General features: G+C 41.7%; 1 protein-coding gene across 1 annotated transcript; it reads left to right on the forward strand.

Moving 5' to 3' along the window:
- Positions 1-1,049: 1,049 nt before the first annotated feature.
- Stam (signal transducing adaptor molecule) lies at positions 1,050-21,227 on the forward strand. The gene is made up of 5 exons (XM_073081162.1): positions 1,050-1,501; positions 17,787-18,434; positions 19,489-19,587; positions 20,265-20,727; positions 21,113-21,227. Exons 1-5 carry the CDS (start codon positions 1,459-1,461, stop codon positions 21,117-21,119), a joined length of 1,260 nt encoding a protein of 419 aa, XP_072937263.1. The 5' UTR covers positions 1,050-1,458; the 3' UTR covers positions 21,120-21,227.
- The last annotated feature ends 907 nt before the right edge of the window (positions 21,228-22,134 follow it).

Consider the following 22,134-nt stretch of genomic DNA (forward strand, 5'->3'; position numbering starts at 1 on the left):
CCTCTTACGACAGGCAGGGGATACCGTAGCCCTATTCTAGTCCCGGAACTACAGGGACAAACCCTATGAGTAACCTACCCAACAAGATGAAGGAAGAAAAATGACCATCCAGTTGCTGTTATTGCACTACAGATTTAATTCTGAAAATCCAGTTGTTACAAATAATTTTAGAAATGAAGAAAGAACATACTCAAGCAGCACAGAAATTAAGCTTAGCAAGAGCTTCAATCAGAGCCAGATTAACCTTAAGGCAGAGTAGGCAACTGCCTAGGGGCCCAGGATCGACAGGGGCCCACTGCAGACTCCGTACTAACACGCAGCCAACCCGCGTTGAGCACGCATAGAGCCTGCGTATGTCTGAACCCGCCCTTAGGACGTCATCCATGCCTATATCGGGAATTGTATTCAGGAATGTGGGTAGAAGGCAAAAAAAAAACATTATTTAGTCAGTCAGAGTAGGTAAAGAAAAGGGGCCCGAAAATTGTATTGCCTACAGGCCCATACAGGGTTAATCCAGCTCTGGCTTCAATATACAAAAAAATAACAGCTTCAAAATGCTTTCAGGTTATCTGTAGTAATTATTGTAAATGTAACATATAATGATAAATATTTACAAAAGTTCTACGGTGTGTACTCAATAATTGACCCATATAAACCTAACAAAAAAAGAAGTCTGTTAATAAAAGACTAATATTAGCAAATCATGTATTTTTAATTATACGGTCCTGTAAGTTAATCCGTGCACAAGTAATAATAACTCAGTAATAATTAATTGAATCCTTATTCCTTTGTCTGCAAGTTCTTTTAACGTTTATGAGATTTCGTTACGTTCCGCCTCGAAATGACACTTGACCGCCTGATTTAACGCGACGTTCCGTTCACCGTAAAGAAAGTTCGTTTTTTATTAATAAATAGCCCTTTTTTTCGAAAAAATGGTCAATGAAAGGCACATAATTAGTATACGTATATTAATTCATTAAAACACTTTCTCAAAAAGTGTCAAGCAGCCAATTGTCAAATGGTTACATTTTCTTGTTAGGAGCGAGTAATCTTTACGAATCTATGATCACTGTATGGTTGTTGTTATCTAAAAAAAAATATTTTCTGGACGAGATATTGATTCACTGAATCGATTCAATACTAAATATAGATTAAAACAATCGATTTTTCTATCCAATAGTTCTTCGATTAACCGATCTCATATCGACACCCCTATGTCATAATGTCATGTGTCATAGTGTCATTATGAGTTAATCATTTGTGAATGGAATTAAACATAGCATTTAAAGATTGCTAAATAAAATGTGAAAAAAGCCAATATAGAGCATTAAATTCAATAAACATTTGTTGTTTAAACATTCCAGTAATATTGTAGTTTGTGGATGAAACAAAATTCAACAAAACAAAAGCATATCTAAATATCAGAGGTATCTGCGCTGTGATTTGGAGTGCGGAACTATGGGCATTTTTGGGACTTCTTCACCTTTTGACCAGGATGTTGGTACGTAAATGTTGTCTTTAATTAATTAACCCTTAGTCACGCCCTGAATGAGTATTACTATGACGCTAGGAGCCTGCTCGCGACGTTGAGTCGATAAGTTATCGCGACAAGACTGCTGGACTATTGTTTGTTTGCTTTCTTTCTACACTTAGTGATTCATGGAATGATAACAAAATTATAACTTATGTACGTTTTTCATATTTAAACTAAAACATGCAAAATATATATCTAATTTTTTTGGCCTTTTAAATATTGTTCAGGTTAGAGGTGCGCATTATATATCACTGAAGTGAAAAGAGAGAGATATATCTTTTCAACTCAGTGATATATATCACTCTTTTAGCTCAGTAACTCACTTTAGCTCAGTAGCTCTGTAAAGATATAAGCAACATTTTATATCAGTATATCAGAGAATCAGATCAAAATGTTTTGACAACATTTTTGATTCCTATAATTAATACAAAACTGGCAAGAAATTATATATAAATTTCACAGCCAACACTATTTGTATATCCCTATTTTCATAATCTTAGCAAAGAAAAAAGATTTTAATTAGTGTTTAAGACGTAATGCATTTGACTCGAATCAGACTCTCTCAGTCAGTCGCTCATTTGACTCATAACTCACTCGCGAGCGAGTATAAAACTTGAGTTGAAGAAGATCTTATGTCCGGAATCGTATGGACCTATGAACTCAACCATGTGACGCGGATATAAAGATATAATTCAAATTCGTCGGAGTTGATGAGTGATTAGCTCTTTGGTGAAGATATATATCTTTTATATCACTCACTCGCGAGCTACTCAAGTCTAGTTCAGGTACAATATAGAAAATTTCTTGTTTTGTTTCGCGAGGAAAATATATCGGTTAGATAGTTAAAACTTATTTAAAGGTATATAATATATAGTAACAATAAATCAGACAAAAAGAAAGGAAAAATGACATGCCCGTGTTAGTCCCAAATGGCATTTCCTTGCGACAATTGTAGATCATTCATTATTATTGTACCAAATGCAGAGTGCATTATACTAATTGCTGTTCCTTAATTTATTCTTAGATTGAAAATTATTTTCTACTGTTTAGTTGTTCTTATTATAAAAGTGTGTTTTTTAGTTTTTTGAACTATGTGTATTTTATTAATATTTAGTATTTGTTGTTATAGTGACCACCGTTATGCATCATTTGTAAAAAAATGAAGTGTCTATCTATTACGGTTTAAGAGATAAAGCCCAGTGACACACATACAGACAGCGGAGGGTTTCGTTTTACACATTGAGTACGGAATCATAAGTCATTCTAGATGTATAAGATATATAAGTATAAGATTTAGGGCGTTATAGATATGTTTCAGAACATTTGAGTTATAGGGAAATAACATTATTATTTTCTAAACTAAAAATCACGCTAGAACAGTTATTGAAACTAAAAAGCAATAATTATTTGCAATCTAGTAACTTGCGGTGAACTTTCTCTAAATCTGGCCTCGAAAATCGTTAATCCTGAGGATGTTGATAAGGACGATGGTACAAAATTATCAAAATATAGAAATCAGGTTCACAGATTCCGTTACTCTGTTATGTATATACATACATACATACATACAACCCAAGCTAATAAAAGCGTGTTAAAAAAGGTAATTGTATGCCACCTGTAATTTTCTGTTTTTTCCATTTATATATTATATTATGACCTTAATAGATAACGTATCTCGGCAAACTAAGATATGGGAGATTCCTTATACCCTGTAGAGTATCCTTAACCAAAATTTTTTTTAAATCTTTGGAACCAACTAGCAGCTGAACTCCCAGCTGAATTGAAACATATCATATAACTGTTTCTTCATTCTATCGAATCGACACAATCATATGGGTCCCGATGATGCTTGAGTTTGTATACATTTAGCATGATAGACTCCCCTACTATTATATCTAATGTATAAAATTCTCGTGTCACAGTTTTCGTTGCCATACTCTTACGAAACGGCTTGACCGATTTTGATGAAATTTTTTGTGCTTATCCGGTATCTATGAGAATCGGCCAACATCTATTTTTCATACCCCTAAGTGATAAGGATTGTTCACCCATACATTTCTTTATTTATATGGTAACACAACGTTTGCTGGGTCAGCTAGTAGAACTATAATACCTAGTAGAGACACTTTTTAACCGACTTCAAAAAAAGGAGGAGGTTACTCAATTTGACTGTATATATCCTTTTTTTTTTATGTTTGTTCAGCGATTAGTTCGCAATGCCGCGACCGAACGATATCATTCATACACCATTGTATGCCGCTAGTTTCACAAGGGGTCCCATTTCGAGGAAATTTGAAAATTTCCGCCAGTTTTGCCGGAAAATTGGAAAAACCCGATTTCATATAAACTTCAATAAGTCGAGTATTTCTTAACCAATTTTAATTTTCTTTTTTTCATATGAAAGGGTGTTTCGTTGCGGTACTTTCCTACCTTAATATTAGTATGCTCACCTTAACATTAGTATGCTCTGATGATTAGAATTTAAGTTATGGGGTGGGGTTTAACATATTTTATGATAACTTACCTTCTGGCCACTCAATTCTCATGAAACTTAAAATGAACATTGTGTATCTAGGTTAACATGATATGATGGAAAATTTGACCTTCAACTCTTTAACCCTGGTAATTCAGAAGTGCGTCCTGCCTCAACTATACAAGTTAGGCATTTAGAACTTATGGATATTTAATAAAGTCGATAAGCTGAGATATATGATAGAAAATTTGACCTTCTACTCTTCAACTCTGATAATGCAGAGGTGCCTCCTGCCTCAACCATCAAGTTAGGCATTTGATGCTTATGAATATTCAATAAGGTTGATAGGTAGAGATATATGATGGAAAAGGAGAATGCCCATTCTTGGTACTGATTTTTCTCATGCGTCAGAATGAAAGTAATATTAAAATTATTTTTTTTATTTTTCTACATAATTTGTCGATCAGAATAGTTTCTTTGAACAGGGGATTCCATTTAAGATAAAATAAGTTGAAATGTTGATCGTTGTTCTTAAAAATTAAAGTGGCGGAATTTTATACTCGGAATTCAATAAGATCTATTAGTGTTTTGACTAATGATTTTTCTCATGCATCAAAATGAAAGTAATATTAAAATTATTTTTGTTTTTTTTACATAGTTTGTCGATCAGAATAGTTTCTTTGAACAAGGGGGTTCCATTTAAGATATAATAAGACGAAATGTTGATTGTTGTTCTTAAAAATTAAAATGGCGGTATTTTATACTCGGAATTCATTATTTTAGGTTTTTAGGATTATTTTAGGTTTTTTTACCTACTACCTTTAAAAGTAAATGGAAAATGTTAATCGAACTACATTATAGGTACCTACTATCAGTTAAAATCGACCATCAATCTATCGTCGGATATTTTAGATTTTGAGGTTATGTGACATTTCGGTAAATAACTTCAGAACCCGGGTGCTGATCTAAAAAATAATTATTGGTGGTAGTATTTGGTTAATTATACATCGTCCACAACAACTTTCAATTTGATGCAACTCTGGACGGCGGTCCATACTTTCATGGGCATTGTCCTTTGGCCTTCAACTCTTTAACCCTGATAATGCAGAAGTGCCTCCTGCCTCAATCATACAAGTTAGGCATTTGGAGCTTACGAATATATGATAAGGTCTTTGAGTAGAGACATATGATGGAAGATATGACCTTCAATTCTTCAATCCTGATGATGCAGATGTGCCTCCCGTGTAAAGAATATAGAATAGACATTTGTTGTAATGAAGTTGCTAGACAGAGACATATGATGAAAAATTTGACCTTCAACTCCTTAGATCTGATGATGCAGAAGTACCTCCAGCCTAAACCACATGAATAAGTCATTTAGTGCTTTCACACATATTTTACAGGTCCTAACCAGGTACATGCAATGAAATAAATGACCTCAACTCTTCAACTTGACACTTACTTTTTACAAATATAAAATATGATTAATGAATATGTTGTACTCTATGTCACTACAAAGTAAAAAATAATTGAAATAAATGTTGGTTTAGTACATATTTCTGAAGTCGGCGCTCATATTGGACACGCTGTTTACGCCGTTATCAAACGAAATATATTGAGCGCCAACTTCAATCTAAAACATTCTACATAGATTACAACCACACATTTTTGAACTTTCTAGACCATTCCAGGATTTTTAGTACTTCTTGATAATTTCGGATTAATTTTAGCAGTTGCACTCATTTTGAAACATTCTAAATCATTCTAGAAATTTTTAAAAGTTTCTAGATCATTCTAGAAATTTTCTAAATCTGTCTAGAACGATTACAACCATCGCACACATTTTGGAACTTTCTTGATCATTCCAGAAATTTTACATAACTTTTAAGAAGCTCACATGAGTTAGAGAAGGACATTTATATTCAAATTTACATTATTTAGAGAAGGACAGATATATTATCTCATGTTTCCGCCGCATTCAGCCACCCACTTCCTCCCACCCCGACCTAACTCCCTTACGCACAACAGGAGACCAAGGGGTACCTGCCATCCCAACAGGAACTTGACCGGAGTTGCGGATGATAGAGAAAACTGTGAATTTACGTACTAACATTAGCATTTTATATAATATATTGAGAATTAGATTGTATATACATGATCATGAATAAAGGTTTGGATTGTATCCACACATTTTATATTGTCTTATATGTTCCAGCAAATTTCATTACAACAAATGTCTAATCTATATACTTTACATGGGAGGCACATCTTCATTATCAGGGTTGAAAAGTTAAAGGTCGAATTTTTCATCATATCTTGTTAATCTAGATACTCAATGTTCATTTTAAGTTTTATGAGAATTGGGTGGCTAGGAGGTAAGATATCATAAAATATGTAAAAAAACAGGGGTAGTGAACATGAGTTCCACCCCAACTCGAAGTTCTAATCATCAGACCATACCCAAGGTAGAAAAGTACCGCAATGATACATCCTTTCATATGAAAAAAAAATTGAAATTGGTTAATGTTCGGTGCATCGCACCTACAACGCGAAATCAGCAAAACGTTGTCACGCGGCGGCGCGCCGCGCGGTTCAGTTCGCATCGTTCGTCCTTACCGTACATACCCCAATAATTATAATATTGTCATTTGTAACTATTTTCACGTCATTAAATATATTTTAGCATCTCAAATTTAGCTTCTTTTATTTGTGCTATCTACGGACTGCACATTTTGGTCCTTCGAGCTACTTGATCTAGCGCGCGGTGGAGATCAAAAAAGCGGGGCCTCGCGTTTAGTTACATGCCGCAATACCACGTGGCAGTAACCTCGTGTCCATCGAAAACGTGGTTAACCTAGGTGACCCGTTAAGCAAGTGAACTTCAGTGAGCGTGTTGGAATATGGGTTTACGATTGGGGAAGCAGCCAGCAGCCAGGAGCAGCATCAGGTAGCAAGCAGGAGCGTCGTGCGAACTCACTTATAAGCCACGTGTCCAAGTAAGAGCTTTCCATTTATCTAACTTACTGCATCTATAACTAAAACATGGAACCTATTTATGAGAATCAAAACGTGATAAACGAAGCTATTGCAAAATTTATTTCTAACCTAAAGAAAACAGCGGGAGAGAGAAGAACAAGTGACTACTTTAGGAGACGCTTGGAGTTATTACAAAACTATTGGGCAGATTACGAGGAGAATCATAAAAACCTGTGTAAGTTTGGTGTCAAAGATCATCCTTATTTTATTCAATCGGATTATGAGAGTACGAGAGAACTATATCAAACAGCTAGAGATATAATAGACCAACAGCAGCAGGAGGTAGGATTAGGTCGACCAGCAGCAGCAGCAGCAGCACCACCAGCAGCAGCAGTAGCAGCAGAGCAGCCAAAGGAGACGTTTCAGCCTGAGATGTCGGCATCGAGAGAGCAACCAGTGGAAGCGAAGGCCGGGTCATCACGAGTCTTCGTTGCTACAGGTACAACAAGCAAATTAGATGATCTATTACGTAAGCAGACGGTCAACTTCACAGCATTTATGAGAACGGTCAGGAACATTCGCTTGGAAAGCATTAGTGAAAAGTGGGAGTTTGAAGACGTATTGAAAGAACTACAATCACGTTGGTCAGCTATTGATTCCCTTCATTGGGTGATTTATATGGAGTTGAACGGAGAGGAGGAGGAATATGAGAAGGAGTTTACTAAGCATGAAAATACCTTTATTAATTTAAAGAAAGCCATTAACCAGAAAATGTGGTCTGTATCGCATAGGGAGAAATCAGTTCCTCAAATGGACATTCCAGTATTTTCTGGTACGTATCAGCAGTGGACGTCGTTTAAGGATTTATTTAACGAGGCCATTCATAGCAATCCCTCGTTATCGTCAGCTCAAAAAATGCAGTTTCTCAAAGGCAAGTTACGCGGAGAAGCAGAGAGACTCATTCAACACCTGCAGATAAGTTCATCAAATTACGATTTTTGTTGGGAAATTCTCAACAATAGATATAATAATAAAAAGTTGATTTTTACGTCCCATTTAAATACCTTATTGAATATACCTAACATGTCTTATCAATCAGCAATGCCTATAAAAAGAATGCATGACGTCATTTTAGAAAGCCTTCATGCCATTACGAATTTAGGAGTAGATGTAACAAGCTGGGACCCCATCTTAATACATATTTTGTCTCAGAAGCTGGATAGCGACACATTTAATGACTACATAGACTCTTTGAATAACTCGCGGGAGCTACCAATTTTAAAGGATTTTTTGTCATATTTGGAAAATAAATTTACGAGTCTTGAATCCTCACGCAGAAAGCAAGAGCACGTACCGAAACCAACTCAACATAATAATCCGAAATTTTCTAATAACGGAAGAAAGTCAGGGGCTAATGCATATAGTAATAATAACTATCCAAAGTCGTATCACGTAGGCACTAATAAGTGTGTTTTGTGCAAAGGAGACCATGGTGTACCCAATTGTACAAAATTCACAAGTATGCCTAATGAAATAAAGTTGCAAACGGCAAACAAATTAAATTTATGTATAAACTGCTTATTTCGACATAATAGCAAACAATGCATTTCTACGAAACGATGTCACCGTTGCCACGGAAAGCATAATACTTTACTTCACGATTGTTTTACAAAAACTAATCCGTCAGCAAATAGTTCGTTGCCAATTGCCAAAGCTAATGACCCGATATCAAATAATTTACACGTGTCTCAAAATAGATCGTCTGAAGTTTTACTAGCCACGGCCTTGCTCAAGGTTAAAGCTGTGGATGGTACCTATATACTTTTAAGAGCGTTAATAGATCAGGGATCGCAGATATCGCTCATATCTGAACATTCAGCCCAGCGCTTAGGAGTAAAAAGATCGTTTTGCCGTGGAGTGGTCTATGGTCTAGGGGAAAAGGAAAATAATTGTAAAGGCATGATAAGCATAACTTGTAATTCAATTTATAATGACTTCACGTTTAGTACAGATGCACTAATAATGAGTAACTTAATAAAACATTTGCCAACAACAAGCTTTACAAAACCGTCGTGGTCGTTCATTCAAAATATAAACTTAGCGGACAAGGAATTTTGGTTAAGTCGTCCAGTTGACTTACTTCTGGGGTCTGATATATATGCTTTGATCAAAATGGGAGGCATTTGTAGGGGAGATGAGCCTAGTCAGCCATTAGCAGAACAGACTCGACCGAACAGACACTTGGATGGATAGCACCCTTAACTACAAAATTAAAACTGATTTTTCAAAGAGTATGGTTAGCAAACTTACAGTGGGATGATGAAATTCCTGAAGAGATTAATAAAGAGTGGGTGAAGATAAAATCGGATATTACTCATTTAAGCAACTGTGAAATTCCAAGATGGATAGGATGTATGCAGAATGACGTCATAGAATTACACGGTTTTTGTGACGCGTCCCTAAAAGCCTATGCATGCGTTATATATGCACGAGTAGTAAAGAAAGATGAAGGGAAGGTGACTTTAGTAGCATCGAAAACCAGATTAGTTCCTTGTAACAAATCAATCTCCTTGCCAAGATTAGAAATATGTGGAGCGCATTTGTTATCAAAATTAATGAAAAAGATTTTGGAATGTTTAAAATTCGAGGTGTAGAAGTATATTGTTGGACAGACTCTATGGTGGTCTTAGGTTGGTTGCAAGGCGACCCAGGTCGTTGGAAGACCTTTGTTGCTAACCGAGTCAGAAGCATAACAGAGATAGTACAAGGCGATAAATGGCGTTACGTAAAGTCAACCGAGAACCCTGCCGATGCTGCCAGCAGGGGACTTTTAGCTTCTCAATTGGTAAACAACACTTTGTGGTGGCGAGGGCCTGAGTGGTTGAAGGAATTTGAAGATAAAAATGAGAGCACTAGCTATTCTACAGAAGAGGAACTTAAGAAGAATCGGGTAAACGTAGTACAGAGAAGTGAAGATAGCATAATAAACTCTTTGTTAAACTCAAAAAGTTCATTAACAAAAATTACAAGAATTGTAGCATGGGTATTACGCGCTATAAATACCTTAGGATTCAGTAATACAAATAAAAAAACAGCAAGTAAAAAGATGCCGCCATATCTCACATTACAAGAATTAAAGCGGGCGAAATCACTTATTATAAAATATGTACAAAGGACAGAATATAGCGAAGACTTTGAATGTTTAATAAAGCATAATAAATTGCATAATAAAAGCAAACTATTAACGTTGGGAGTATTTTTAGATAGCAATAAGATATTACGTGTGGGAGGGCGATTGAACAACGCTCGTATCTGTACAGAGATGAAACACCCCATTGTAGTACCTTACAGCAGCAATTTTACAAATCTGTTAATACAGCAAGCTCATCAGCTTACTTACCATGGTGGCCCACGTTTGACTCAAGCAAATTTAAGACAGAGATATTGGATAGTATCGGGTAATAGAGTAGTAAAGAAGGTGCTTAAAAATTGCGTAAAATGTAGAAAGCACGATCCAATAAAGCAAAGTCAATTAATGGGTAACTTACCAGATGAAAGAATTAACCCATCCCTACCGTTCTGTCATACCGGGGTTGATTACACTGGGTATGTGGAAGTGAAAGCCAATAAGGGACGAGGCATAAAAACAACAAAAGGATACATAGCATTATTTATCTGTATGGTCACCAAAGCGGTGCACCTGGAGCTGGTTTCGGACCTTAGTAGTTCTGCATTTTTAGCGGCCCTTCGCAGGATGGTCGCAAGGCGAGGAGCGCCACAGCATTTATACAGCGATAATGGCACGAACTTCGTGGGAGCTAATAGGATGTTAAAAGAAGAATACCATGACTTAAAAAATACACTCGGTGAGGAGTTTTTTTAATGAAATAGCGGAATTAAATATCGAATGGCACTTTAATGCTCCATCTTGGCCCAGTGCTGGGGGATAATGGGAGCGAGCAGTACGAAGCGTAAAACATCATTTGAAGAGAGTGGTCGGAGAGCAGAAATTGACTTTTGAAGAGTACACCACACTTCTTGCTCAAATAGAAGCCTGTCTAAATTCTCGACCTCTGTGTCCTTTAACGGAGAATCATGATGATTTAGATTTTTTGACACCAGCTCATTTTCTATCTGGGAGACCTGGAATGACAATTATAGAGACAGAGCATGATGCCCGGACTAGATGGCATATGACTTCTAAATTAGCATCTGATATTTGGAAGCGATTTAAAACAGAATATCTCACTCAACTATCGGTTCGGAGTAAATGGCATAAGGAGCGGGAAAATATGAAGATAGGAGACATGGTTACGATCCAAGAGGAGAACCTTCCGCCAGGAAGATGGTTACTGGGCAGAGTGATAGAACTACATCCTGGACGAGATGGCTTGGTTAGAGTGGTATCACTTAGAACAAAAAATGGTATTATAAAGCGACCTGTATTGAAGCTCTCAGTTTTACCTATCGCAAGCGCAAATACGGACAAACAAGTACAGAAAGAGGAAGTTATAGAAAAAAGCAGCAGTAGAAGAAGTCAAGCGAAACCTAGTTTTATTTCAATGGTAATATATTCCTTTATATTATTCATGACACTGTTAAATGGATCACAAGCATCGTTAAAGATATTAACAACATTTAAAGAAGATCAGGGGTTATATTTCGACAAAATTGGCAATATGAAAATAGCACGTGACGAGTGGAAGCTTGTCATATATTATAACATGTATCCCTATTGGGAAGGAATTGCCACCATTGAGAAACATATAAAGTATTTGAATAACTTATGTATATTTATATCTGAACAGTCACATTGTGACGTAGCCCTATCACAACTAAAACACAGCACATCAGAGTTAGAGTTCAATAACCGCATCCTGCTTGGTCAGCGTAATTTTACACGCGTACGACCGAGGCGCGGCCTTATCAATGGAGTGGGATACCTCGCGAACACATTGTTCGGGGTACTCGACGAGCATTTCGCAGAACAATAATGTTCGCAGAACAATGACGAAATGAGAACCATATGAGAGCGTTATGGAAAAACCAGACATCTATAATTGAAGGAGAGTATAATGTTCTAAAAAGAATGGAAGAAACGATCAGTAAACAGCACAAAATTGTAAATCAAAACTTAAATAATTTAGAACAAAACTTAAATTCGTTAAAAAAGGAAATTCAGAGCATAGAACTAATAGATGAATTTACAATGTCCATTATAATCGCCGGTAATCTGATTAGCAATTTGAGAAGCGTTCAAGATCAGCTGTTGGATCTGATAACAGACGTGCATTATGAGCGATACAATTTCCATCTCCTCTCACCACAACAATTACAACGTGAATTTAATATTATTTCCGGACAGTTAACTAAAGACTTGTCATTATCTATTGATAATATATCTCAAGAAATGGCTAAAATGTATAAAATTTTAAAGGTTAAAGCACGAATGACAGCCGAGTACTTTATTTTTGAAATCTCAATTCCTCTCGTAGCTAGAGATACTTTTGAACTCCATAAAATAATAGCTGTACCACGTCAGAGCGGAACTAATATGTACAGTATTATTCCGATATCGGATTACATAGCAGTTAACCTTCGGAAGGATATTTACATTCCAATGGGAGAAAATGATATGCAGCAGTGCATCTATCTTAACTCATCTTATCAATGTAACTTACACACTACTTTCTACCATTTGAAGCCAGATAATAGACTATGTGTAAGAGATTCATCTTCTCATCACTGCCAAACAAAACTATCGATTTGTGTACACAAATGGTTGAAGCTTTATGCATCTAATTTGTTTTTATTTTCCTGTTGCAATCGGTGTGTACTACGCCTTATTTGTGATGATCATGTTACCGTCGAGCAGCTGACGGGCTCGGGTATCGTACACCTAAGTTCAGACTGTTTGATAAAAGAAAAGGATTTTACAGCGTACTCTCAAAAGGAAGCGATCAGAAAGATCGCTATCGAACCAAACTTATATACACCACGGGTAGCTCCAATTAATCATCTCCTGAATATATCATTTAAGATAGATGGAAATGAAACATCCAGCGCCGATATTCATCGCAATTTAGAAAAACTTGGACAGCAAATAAATCAGTAAAAAAACGTAGAGCTTCCTCAAGACACCACAATGGACCATCATGATGTTCATCACTACGTGGTTAGCTACGTTTTACTGACAGCAGGTGTGGTGGTAGCAGTCGTGATCCTATGGAAGAGGTGCAGCCGGCGTCGCAGTGTAAAGCAGCTACCGGTAGCCGTGAGCTATCGGCCTTCACCCTCACCGAATATCAGTGTCATCAGTGTCGAGAGTGCGCGAAATCTAAACAACAGAGCTGACCGTCAGCTTAGTGATAAGTGTAGTGTGAAAGTGAAAAAAGACGCATCCACTTCACCCGTGCCGATAAGGGTGTATAGAGTGGCAGATGTAGTTTAAACATTTTTATATTTTTTATATTTCTTAAATTTTATATATACAACTTTTAAGTCAATTTACATATTTGAGCTTATTTCTACTAACATTGTTTTAAATATTGTCTGTTATTAGCATTTCAATTGTTATCTTTTCATTTTTGTTGTCTCGGGAGCATGTTCGGTGCATCGCACCTACAACGCGAAATCAGCAAAACGTTGTCACGCGGCGGCGCGCGGTTCAGTTCGCATCGTTCGCCCTTACCGTACATACCCCAATAATTATAATATTGTCATTTGTAACTATTTTCACGTCATTAAATATATTTTAGCATCTCAAATTTAGCTTATTTTATTTGTGCTATCTACGGACTGCACAGTTAAGAAATACTCGAGTTACTCAAGTTTAAAAGAAATCAGGTCTCTCCATTTTTCCGGGAAAAAATTCTTTGAAATGAGACCCCCTGTGAAACTTGCTGCACACAATGGTGTTTGAATCATGTCGATCGGTCGCGGCATCGCGAAATAATCGTTGGACATACATAAAAAAATATATACGTGACGAATAGTGATGTCGCGGGGCGCTGTGTTCGGCGGTGTGGTGGTATGCCACGCCGCCACCTAACCTGCGACCGTATAGGGGTGCGGGCGTGATGTTGTACGGACGGCCTTCTTCCGTCCGGCGCCGGAAGCCCGCTCGTGGTGATAGTCGTCGCGTCGGGGAGTTGCGCCTGTCCCGTGCCGTAGAGAGGGTAGGTGCGGGGAAGGGGTGACGTGCAATAGAAACAATAATTGACGTGCAATAGAAACAAGAGTGTAGGCCAGCCAAAGCCTCTTCCCTATCCCGACCTAACCCCTACTTCCTCTTCTTGCGCAGGAACGCTTCCGTCTTCAGATTTTCCTTCTTCTTCCCCAGGAGTCTTCTTCTTCTCCAGGAGTCTTCTTCTTCTTCAGGAGTCTTCTTCTTCTTCGGGAGTCTTCTTCTTCTTCAGGAGTCTTCTTCGTATTCTTCTCTGCTGAGACCATGCTTAGGCCAAGCAAAGTGGGCGTCCTACTCTGTGGCCTGAGGGGGGCCTCCAGGAGTGGGGTATACGGGTCTCGAGGTCTCCCTCTTTACCCGGGCAATTCTCAAGGGGTCGACTGCCCCCGGTGCTATGTTCCGCCGTTAGGCGAACTTACGGAAATAATTGTGGGGGAGGGGGGGTGGAGTGTCTTCGCGCTGCCCCGAGTGAGGGTTGACGGACTCCCCTGGATGGTCTGGGGATCCTAGCCCATGAGCTCCCTAGGGAGCGGGCGCCCGTCAGGAGGACGAGCGTGAAGCGGCGCGATGCCCCTCAGGTGGGAGTGTGGGCCGTTGTCGGCTTTCGCGAACATTCGCACCGACATCGTCCTCACGAACTCCTCTATGGTCGGAACCCTGAGGTCACGCGCCACCACATCGTTCCGCACGTAGCGACCGGCGCCCACGATAGCACGTAGGGCCTGGTTCTGCTGCGCTTGGATGCGTTTGCGGTTCGACTTGGCCACCAACGCGTACCATGCAGGCGCCGCGTAGGTTAACCGGGATCGGATGTACGTCTTGTACACCCTTAGTTTGGTGGATGTCGGCAGCTGAGATGACAACACCGGTCGGAGCATCGCCCGTGCAGCACGGGCCTGGTGAATGACGTGGTTCACCTGAGGCACCATGTGCAGCGAGCGATCGATGTGACATCCCAGGTACCTAACCGTGGGCTGCCAAGCTACTTCCCGATCACGGAAACGTAGCGGCGACGGCATAGCACGGTGTCGGCTGAACAGTGTTGCGACCGTCTTACCGACGTTGACGGTCAGCTTCCACTTGTCCAGCCACTCGGGTAGCAAGTCGAGCAGCCGCTGCATCCTCGCGACCGCCAACTCGGGACTGCGCGAAGTGGTAAAGTAGGCGCTGTCGTCCGCAAACAGCGCAAGAACGGCATCGTGCTCCCACTCTTTGAGGTGACCCTCTAGAGTGGGGATGTCGTTGGTATAGAGGGAGTAGAGGAGCGGCGAGAGGCAGCTGCCCTGCGGGACTCCTGCACGAATGGGGCGGGGGTCGGAATCGTAGCCCTCTACCGACACGAAGAACTGCCGCCCATCAAGAAACGACGCTACTAGCCTACACAATAGCGCCGACACCGGCGACTCCAACAATTTGAAGACGAGGCCAGCATGCCATACACGGTCGAAGGCCTTCTCGATATCGAGAAAGACCCCAACAGTGCATCGCCCGCGATTGGTCTCGTCTGCCAAGTGGTGGAGTACCCGTGTCAGTTGCAGCGTAGTCGAGTGGCCCGCACGGAAACCGAACTGTTCGTCCCTTACAGCAAGTGACCGCGACAGTCGTTTCAATGCGAGCCTCTCGAAGAGCTTTGCTATGGTAGGTAGTAGCGTGATGGGTCGGTAGCTTTCCGGGAGACGTCTGTCTTTCCCCGGCTTCGGGAGGACTATGACCTTCCCCAACTTCCAGATGGTAGGGAAGTGGCCCGTGCGGAGGACACCGTTAAAGAGCCTGGTCATAGCGACCAAGGCTCCCCTGGGCAGCATCCTCAGCGCTAAGTTGGGGATCCCGTCGGGGCCTGGCGCCTTGCGCTTATGTAAGCGCGCGGCGACCTTCCGCGTCTCCGAGGGCGAGATGAACTCCAATCCCTGGGGTGGCGGTGTCGGGCGTCCGACGAAGTCCTCAACCCACGCCTCCACTACCTCGTGGTGTTCTTCGACAGCGCCTACGGGGTTTGAGAATTGCTCGAACAAGTGCTCCGCAAGTATCTCCGCCCGTTCTCTAGGCGCGAAGCGTCGCCTGCCCTCTCCGTCTAGGAGCGGGCAGACGGCCGCCCTAGTGCGAGTGAGCTGTCTGTTGAGGTGGTGCAGAGACCTCTCGTGTTCGCCCGCCTGGTCCACATACGCGTCCCAGGCGGCGCCACGGTAGGCACTCATCTCGCCAGACAGCTCCTCCGCCAGTGCGTTGAGCTCACGCTTGATCCGGGGACAGCGGGTGCGGGCCCAAAGCTTACGCAGCAAACGCTTTTTGTATAGCTTGGCCTTAAGACGAACTGGGAGGTCGGTTTTGTGGCTCTCCACCGGTTTGTGGTCGGTGGACGCCGCCAAAGCATCCTTAAGGGTGTTTGTTAACAGATGGGCGGCGGCTTCCACCCCTTCCGGGGTGGAAAGCGAGCCACTGAACTTAAGGTTTTCCACACTGGACTGGTACTTCTCCCAGTTCGTCACGCGGCGGAACCGGGGGGGCGCTACGCATTCTGCCCCTAGACCAAGCGTGATTAGAATGGGGAGGTGCTGCCCGTCCAAGTCGTACAGCACCTCCACACTCACCGGGCATTGGAGATTCCTGTGGAGCACTATGTCCAGGACATCGGGACGATGGGACTCGGCCGAGGGGATGTGCGTGGGTGCCTCTGGCCCAAGCACCTCATAGCCCATCGCCTCGGAGTCATGGTGCAGTTTACGTCCCGCTGGGTTGACCGTGCGCGAGCCCCAAGCCGGATGATGCTTAGGCCGGAAAACTGGTTTTCTGAGCTACCCCAGAGCAATACCGTAAAGAGAGCCGCGCTTTTTTGGCCCATTTTCGTGTCATTTTCACTTTGGCTGACCTAGTTTTCACCCTTTCTTTATTTAATTTCCAAAAGTTACATACATGTATCATATATCGTTGGAATCCTTATAATTAGCCCTATTTAGCCACATAAATTACATATTCATATCTTAAATGGGTAAGAAGTTATTCGTAAAAATATACCAAAAATGTACATCTTACGTAATTTTACATGTCAATAATCCTAATTATCTCGAAATTATCATAATTGATTCTTACTAAACTTACATCAATATGAAGCTAGAAACATATTCTAGGAGATAACATAAACTTTAGAAATATAAAACATGTATAAAAGTGAAAAATATAACCTTGAATACTATTTTCATAAAAATACCTAAAAACTAATAAAATACAACAAATGCGACCGATAGCGCCATCTACCGTGTCTTATCCTTAAACTTACGTAACTTATTTTTATCACATAACATATAAAACATATTCAGACAGACATAACAAAACAAGTTAATTACAATTCTAAGTAAATAACTTTAGTTAGTCGCCGACAAATAGCTAACTTCTCTTCTTTTGAAAAGTCGCTTAAAATATACATTATTGAGTTATTTTATACGACACTGCATTGATATATTATCAGTAGGATAATATATCTATGCGACACTGTGAGTGAACATTTCATGGCCTCGTTTGCTACATTTCGAAATTACGCCTCTAGCCGGGCATATGTTTCGTAGTTTAGGGGTAAAATATAATTGTGTAATATTAATTGCGTCATCGTGCTATCGTTACAGAACGCGCAACTAGCGAAAATAATACAAGTGAGGAGTGGGGCCTAATCCTCGAGATCTGCGACCGCGCCGGCGCGTCGGCCGCCGCCGCGCGCGACTGCCTGCGCGCCGTGCTGCGCCGCCTCGCGCACGCCGACCCGCACGTGCAGGTGCACGCCGCCACGCTGCTCGACGCCTGCGTCGCCAACTGCGGCCGCGCCTTCCTGCTCGAGGTCGCCTCGCGCGACTTCGAGCTGGAGTTCCGGCGCCTGCTGGCGCGCGCGCAGCCCGCCGTGGCCGCGCGCCTGCGGGCGCTGCTGCGGAAGTGGGCCGAGGGCGAGTTCCGCGACGACCCGCAGCTGGACCTCATTCCCTCGCTGCACGCCAAGCTGAGCGCCGAGGCGCCGGGCGCGGAGGTCCGCGCGGGCGAGGGCCCCGCCGCGCCCGCCGCCGCCGCCGCCGCCAGCGCCGCGCAGCGCGAGCAGGAGGAGCTGGCGCGCGCCATCGCGCTGTCGCTGCGCGAGGCGGCGCCGGGCGCGGCGCTGTACCCGCGCGTGGAGGACGCGGCCGCCGCCGCCGCGCCCGCGCCCGCGCCGGCCCGCAAGGTGCGCGCGCTCTACGACTTCGAGGCGGCGGAGGACAATGAACTGACGTTTCAGGCCGGCGAGATATGTAAGTGGCCCTGCGACGAATTTGTTGAAACTCGTGCGCCGGTCTATACTAGTGTTGCTTTGAGGTGATATGTTTGAATTAACTAATATAGAATATACAGGGTTAATTTTTCAAATGGGCCTTCGGGGCCAAATCCGGTAAACTATAAGTATTAGTGAGCTATTTGAAAAAAATACCCTGTATAACTTGTGAGTTAACAACCCACTGCCGTGTCAAATCAAATCAAAAAATTTTTTTTTATTCAAAATTGACTTAATAATTAGACAAAAATATACTTTACAGAGCACTTTTTGAATGTCAACTACCACCACTTCACAAGGTGTTTTGTTATGGGGAAGAAGCAGCGAAAGAAACTCCATAACACACATCTTTAAAAAAATGTTTTTTACAATGTGAAACTTAACCTAATGGTACATGTGGAGCTGGAGCTACTTCAGACCACACCCTTTTGTTAGTCAAATAATCACTTAGTTTATAGTACGCTTTTTGACATAGCGTTTGTTTAACGACATGTTTTTAACTTTTTTCTGAGAGATTCAAAATGTGGGCGGTATTTATTGTAGTAGCGAATAATACAGTTACCCATGAAAGATCTAGCCAACTTACATAATCTATGTTTAGAAATTGCTAATTTATTTCTATTTCTAGTAATAAAGTTATGGTGAATTTAAATAGTAAAGATAGAGTCTATGTCAGCAGCACTACCCCACATTAGAATGCCATTAGACATTATGCTGTGAAAGTAACTGAAATATACAAGTCTGGCAGTGGGGATGTCTGTTAACTGTCTAATTCTTCTGACTGCAAAAGCTGCAGTAGTAAGTCTGCTGGACAAAGCAGAGATGTGGGGAACCCACTGGAGTTTAGAATCAATGGTTATTCCCAAGAAAACAGTTTCATTGACAGATTGCAAAGTCTCACCAGTTACAGCGACATTCATCCGTATTCCTTACATTATTAGCATAAATTTAATACAGGTAGTTTAGTCAGTCTGGTATACAACCGATAGTGGAATATTACAAGTAAAAACTTAATGAATGTGCACACTCCACAGTATCGGTGACGGACGCCACCGACCCTAACTGGTGGAAGGGGCGCGGCGAGCGCGGCGAGGGCCTTTTCCCCGCAAACTTCGTCACCGCGGACCTTACGGGTAAGCAATCGGTAGACGTCTTAGAGGCAGAGCTCATATATCATTTTGCTTACGCTGCTGCGCGTGGGACAGTCCAGAAACACGCTTAGAAAGATGAAAATGTAGGTAAATGGGAGTAGCCGTTTTCACGGCACGATTGTCTGCTATTTTTCCTTCGATATTGGGTAATATATTATTAGATCCATCTCTTTCCGTCCTGCAGCTACCATGTAACCACTGAATACTGCGGTCTCTTGAAGTTGTGAAAGACAACAGTATTCTGTCTTCAATTATTCTGTATCCACAGTGGAGACGCTTTTACCGTCTTAAGTTCTTCAAACTGTCAGATTCATATGCAAATATAATGCAACATTTTCAATTTATATTAATAAATATTTTACCAATTTCATATCAATAAATATAATTTATCTCTACTGAAATGCACTCATCACGCATGCAAGCTTGTAAAATACTGTGAAGTATCGCTTGCATTCACTTAAGTCATACTAATCTTTGTTATTTTTCTTATACTTGATATTGCATTATTATTTCTACTTTCTTTCTTTCTCGTGCGATGTGAGGTGATTAGCCGATGGATAAGTTATTAGTTATTACGAACGAATGGAATCGTGTAAGCGGAAACGTCGTCCACCGTCGGCCGTCACATTCGAATACTGAACTTCGGACGCACGTTGCAGAGCCGGCGGAGACGCGCAAGAGCGTGCAGTTCGCGGAGCCGGCGGCGGCGCCCGCGGAGCCGGCCGAGGTGCGCATCGACGAGGCCGTCGTGGACGAGGCGCTGGCGGCGCTGCACGAGGCCGACCCCGCCGCGCCGCCCGGCGCCGAGCGGCCCGCGCTCGAGGCGCGCGCGCTGGCCGTGGGGCCGCTCGTGGACGCGGCGCTGGAGCGCGCCGACCGCCGCCACGCGCGCCTCACGCAGCTCAGCGCCGACCTCGTGGACGCGCTCAACCTCTACCACTCGCTCATGCGCGACCCCAAGCCGCTGTACGCGCCCGCGCCGCCCGGCCCGCCGCCGCCCGGCCCGCTGCCGCCCGGCGTGGCGGGCCTGCCGCCGGGCCTGCCGGGCCTGCCGCCGGGCCTGCCCGCCGGCCTGCCCGCCGCGCCGCAGCCGCACGCGCTGCACCAGCCCGCGCCGCCAAGGTTCGAATTGGCCAACGATTACAACGATACGATTCCAAAAATCGTATAATTTCTGCAATAAATGCAGTATAATAGTATCATAGCTGCATACTTATTTTATACTTATTTTGAATTAAGCGCGAAAACGCTCGCGGGTGTCATGGCGTCAGTTGGTGACGTCACATTAGAACATCACATACAAAAGTTCAAGCAATTCAAGCATTAAGCTTAAGTGGTATGACCCGTCGTGGTTCCACTTGAACGTGATAATATAATCGCGCCTATTTATTGCCAATTTAACGAGTACCGAGCAATAAACGAAAACGTGACGCAAATGTTAAATTATCATTTGCCTAATTGATACGTTCCTTTTGTATGTTTAAAAATTATATTTACTATTGTGCAGGTGCTGACGGACGCCAACGGAATGCGGAATACGACTGCTTTCAATATTGTTTAATTGTTATAACAGTAAAATAATTATTATATCTAGTACATTAAATGTATTTATTAAATGAAAATGTGTATTTCTATTCCCAATCGATTCTTCACTAATTTGGAGATTAAATGCACTAAAAGAAAATTAGACGCGTGGCTCGCATGGCTAGTTTCCCGGGCCAATATCCTGCAGAACAAAACAGTTATTGTTCCATATAAAGCCATGAAATATAATATCTACATTCATATAAGGCGCAGGAAGGGTTATGTTAGGCGCGGCGTGGCTTTCACTATTAGGCGTTGTTGGTCTGACTTGCCTTCAATCGAGTCTACTCATGTTTGAGCATCGGTCCGTGACAGATGCTTGTCAAATTCTATAAAATAAACTATTAAAAGTCGATTTCACCAACATTGAATTTAAAGTAGAGTAGCTATCCACAGCTATAGCTATTAACAGTTTCTCCATATTACATTAACCCCTATTGGTCTTCTTTTATCCTTTTATTTAATGGATAAACCGCGAGCTCTAAGATTTGGTCTCTTGAATCCAGGGTCATTGGTAACTAAGCATGACGAATTTATATCTGCATTATTGGACCATGCTATAGACCTAATAGTAATAAATGAAACGTGGTTAAGACAAGGAGAAGAGGGGCGTGCTCCTGTAGTTCCTGGATACAAATTGTTACATACACCACGCCCGGCCTCCGTGCGCGCTCGGGGTAGAGGTGAGTAACTCAGATCTGACCCGATTCAAAGATTCAGCTCACTTATTATATGAGTTTGATCTGCAGATCAAACCCAAACAGATCAGATCAATTCAGGTCGCGGCTCACGGCGTTTCGTGAATCGTGAATGTTAGTTATTCTTTGATGTTATGCAATTTTAACTTTTAACTCCTAGGATATAGAGTTAAATATAAAAAAAGGAAGTGGTGCGACATCTGTTGGGGTTTTGTGAATATCGCTTTAGATCAGTTAGATCATAGAT

Source organism: Epargyreus clarus, unplaced genomic scaffold (assembly GCF_041222505.1).
Source record: "Epargyreus clarus isolate Ecla_fem2 unplaced genomic scaffold, WU_Ecla_fem_2.2 ptg000015l, whole genome shotgun sequence".
Taxonomy (NCBI): domain Eukaryota; kingdom Metazoa; phylum Arthropoda; class Insecta; order Lepidoptera; family Hesperiidae; genus Epargyreus; species Epargyreus clarus.

What these genes read in the sequence shown, in the direction of transcription:
- Stam (XM_073081162.1), top strand. Translation starts at nt 1,459, where the DNA reads ATGGGCATTTTTGGGACTTCTTCACCTTTTGACCAGGATGTTG. An exon ending in ACCTTTTGACCAGGATGTTG is followed by an intron (nt 1,502 to 17,786) that starts GTACGTAAATGT and finishes CTATCGTTACAG; the next exon opens with AACGCGCAACTAGCGAAAAT. An exon ending in CGTCACCGCGGACCTTACGG is followed by an intron (nt 19,588 to 20,264) that starts GTAAGCAATCGG and finishes CGCACGTTGCAG; the next exon opens with AGCCGGCGGAGACGCGCAAG.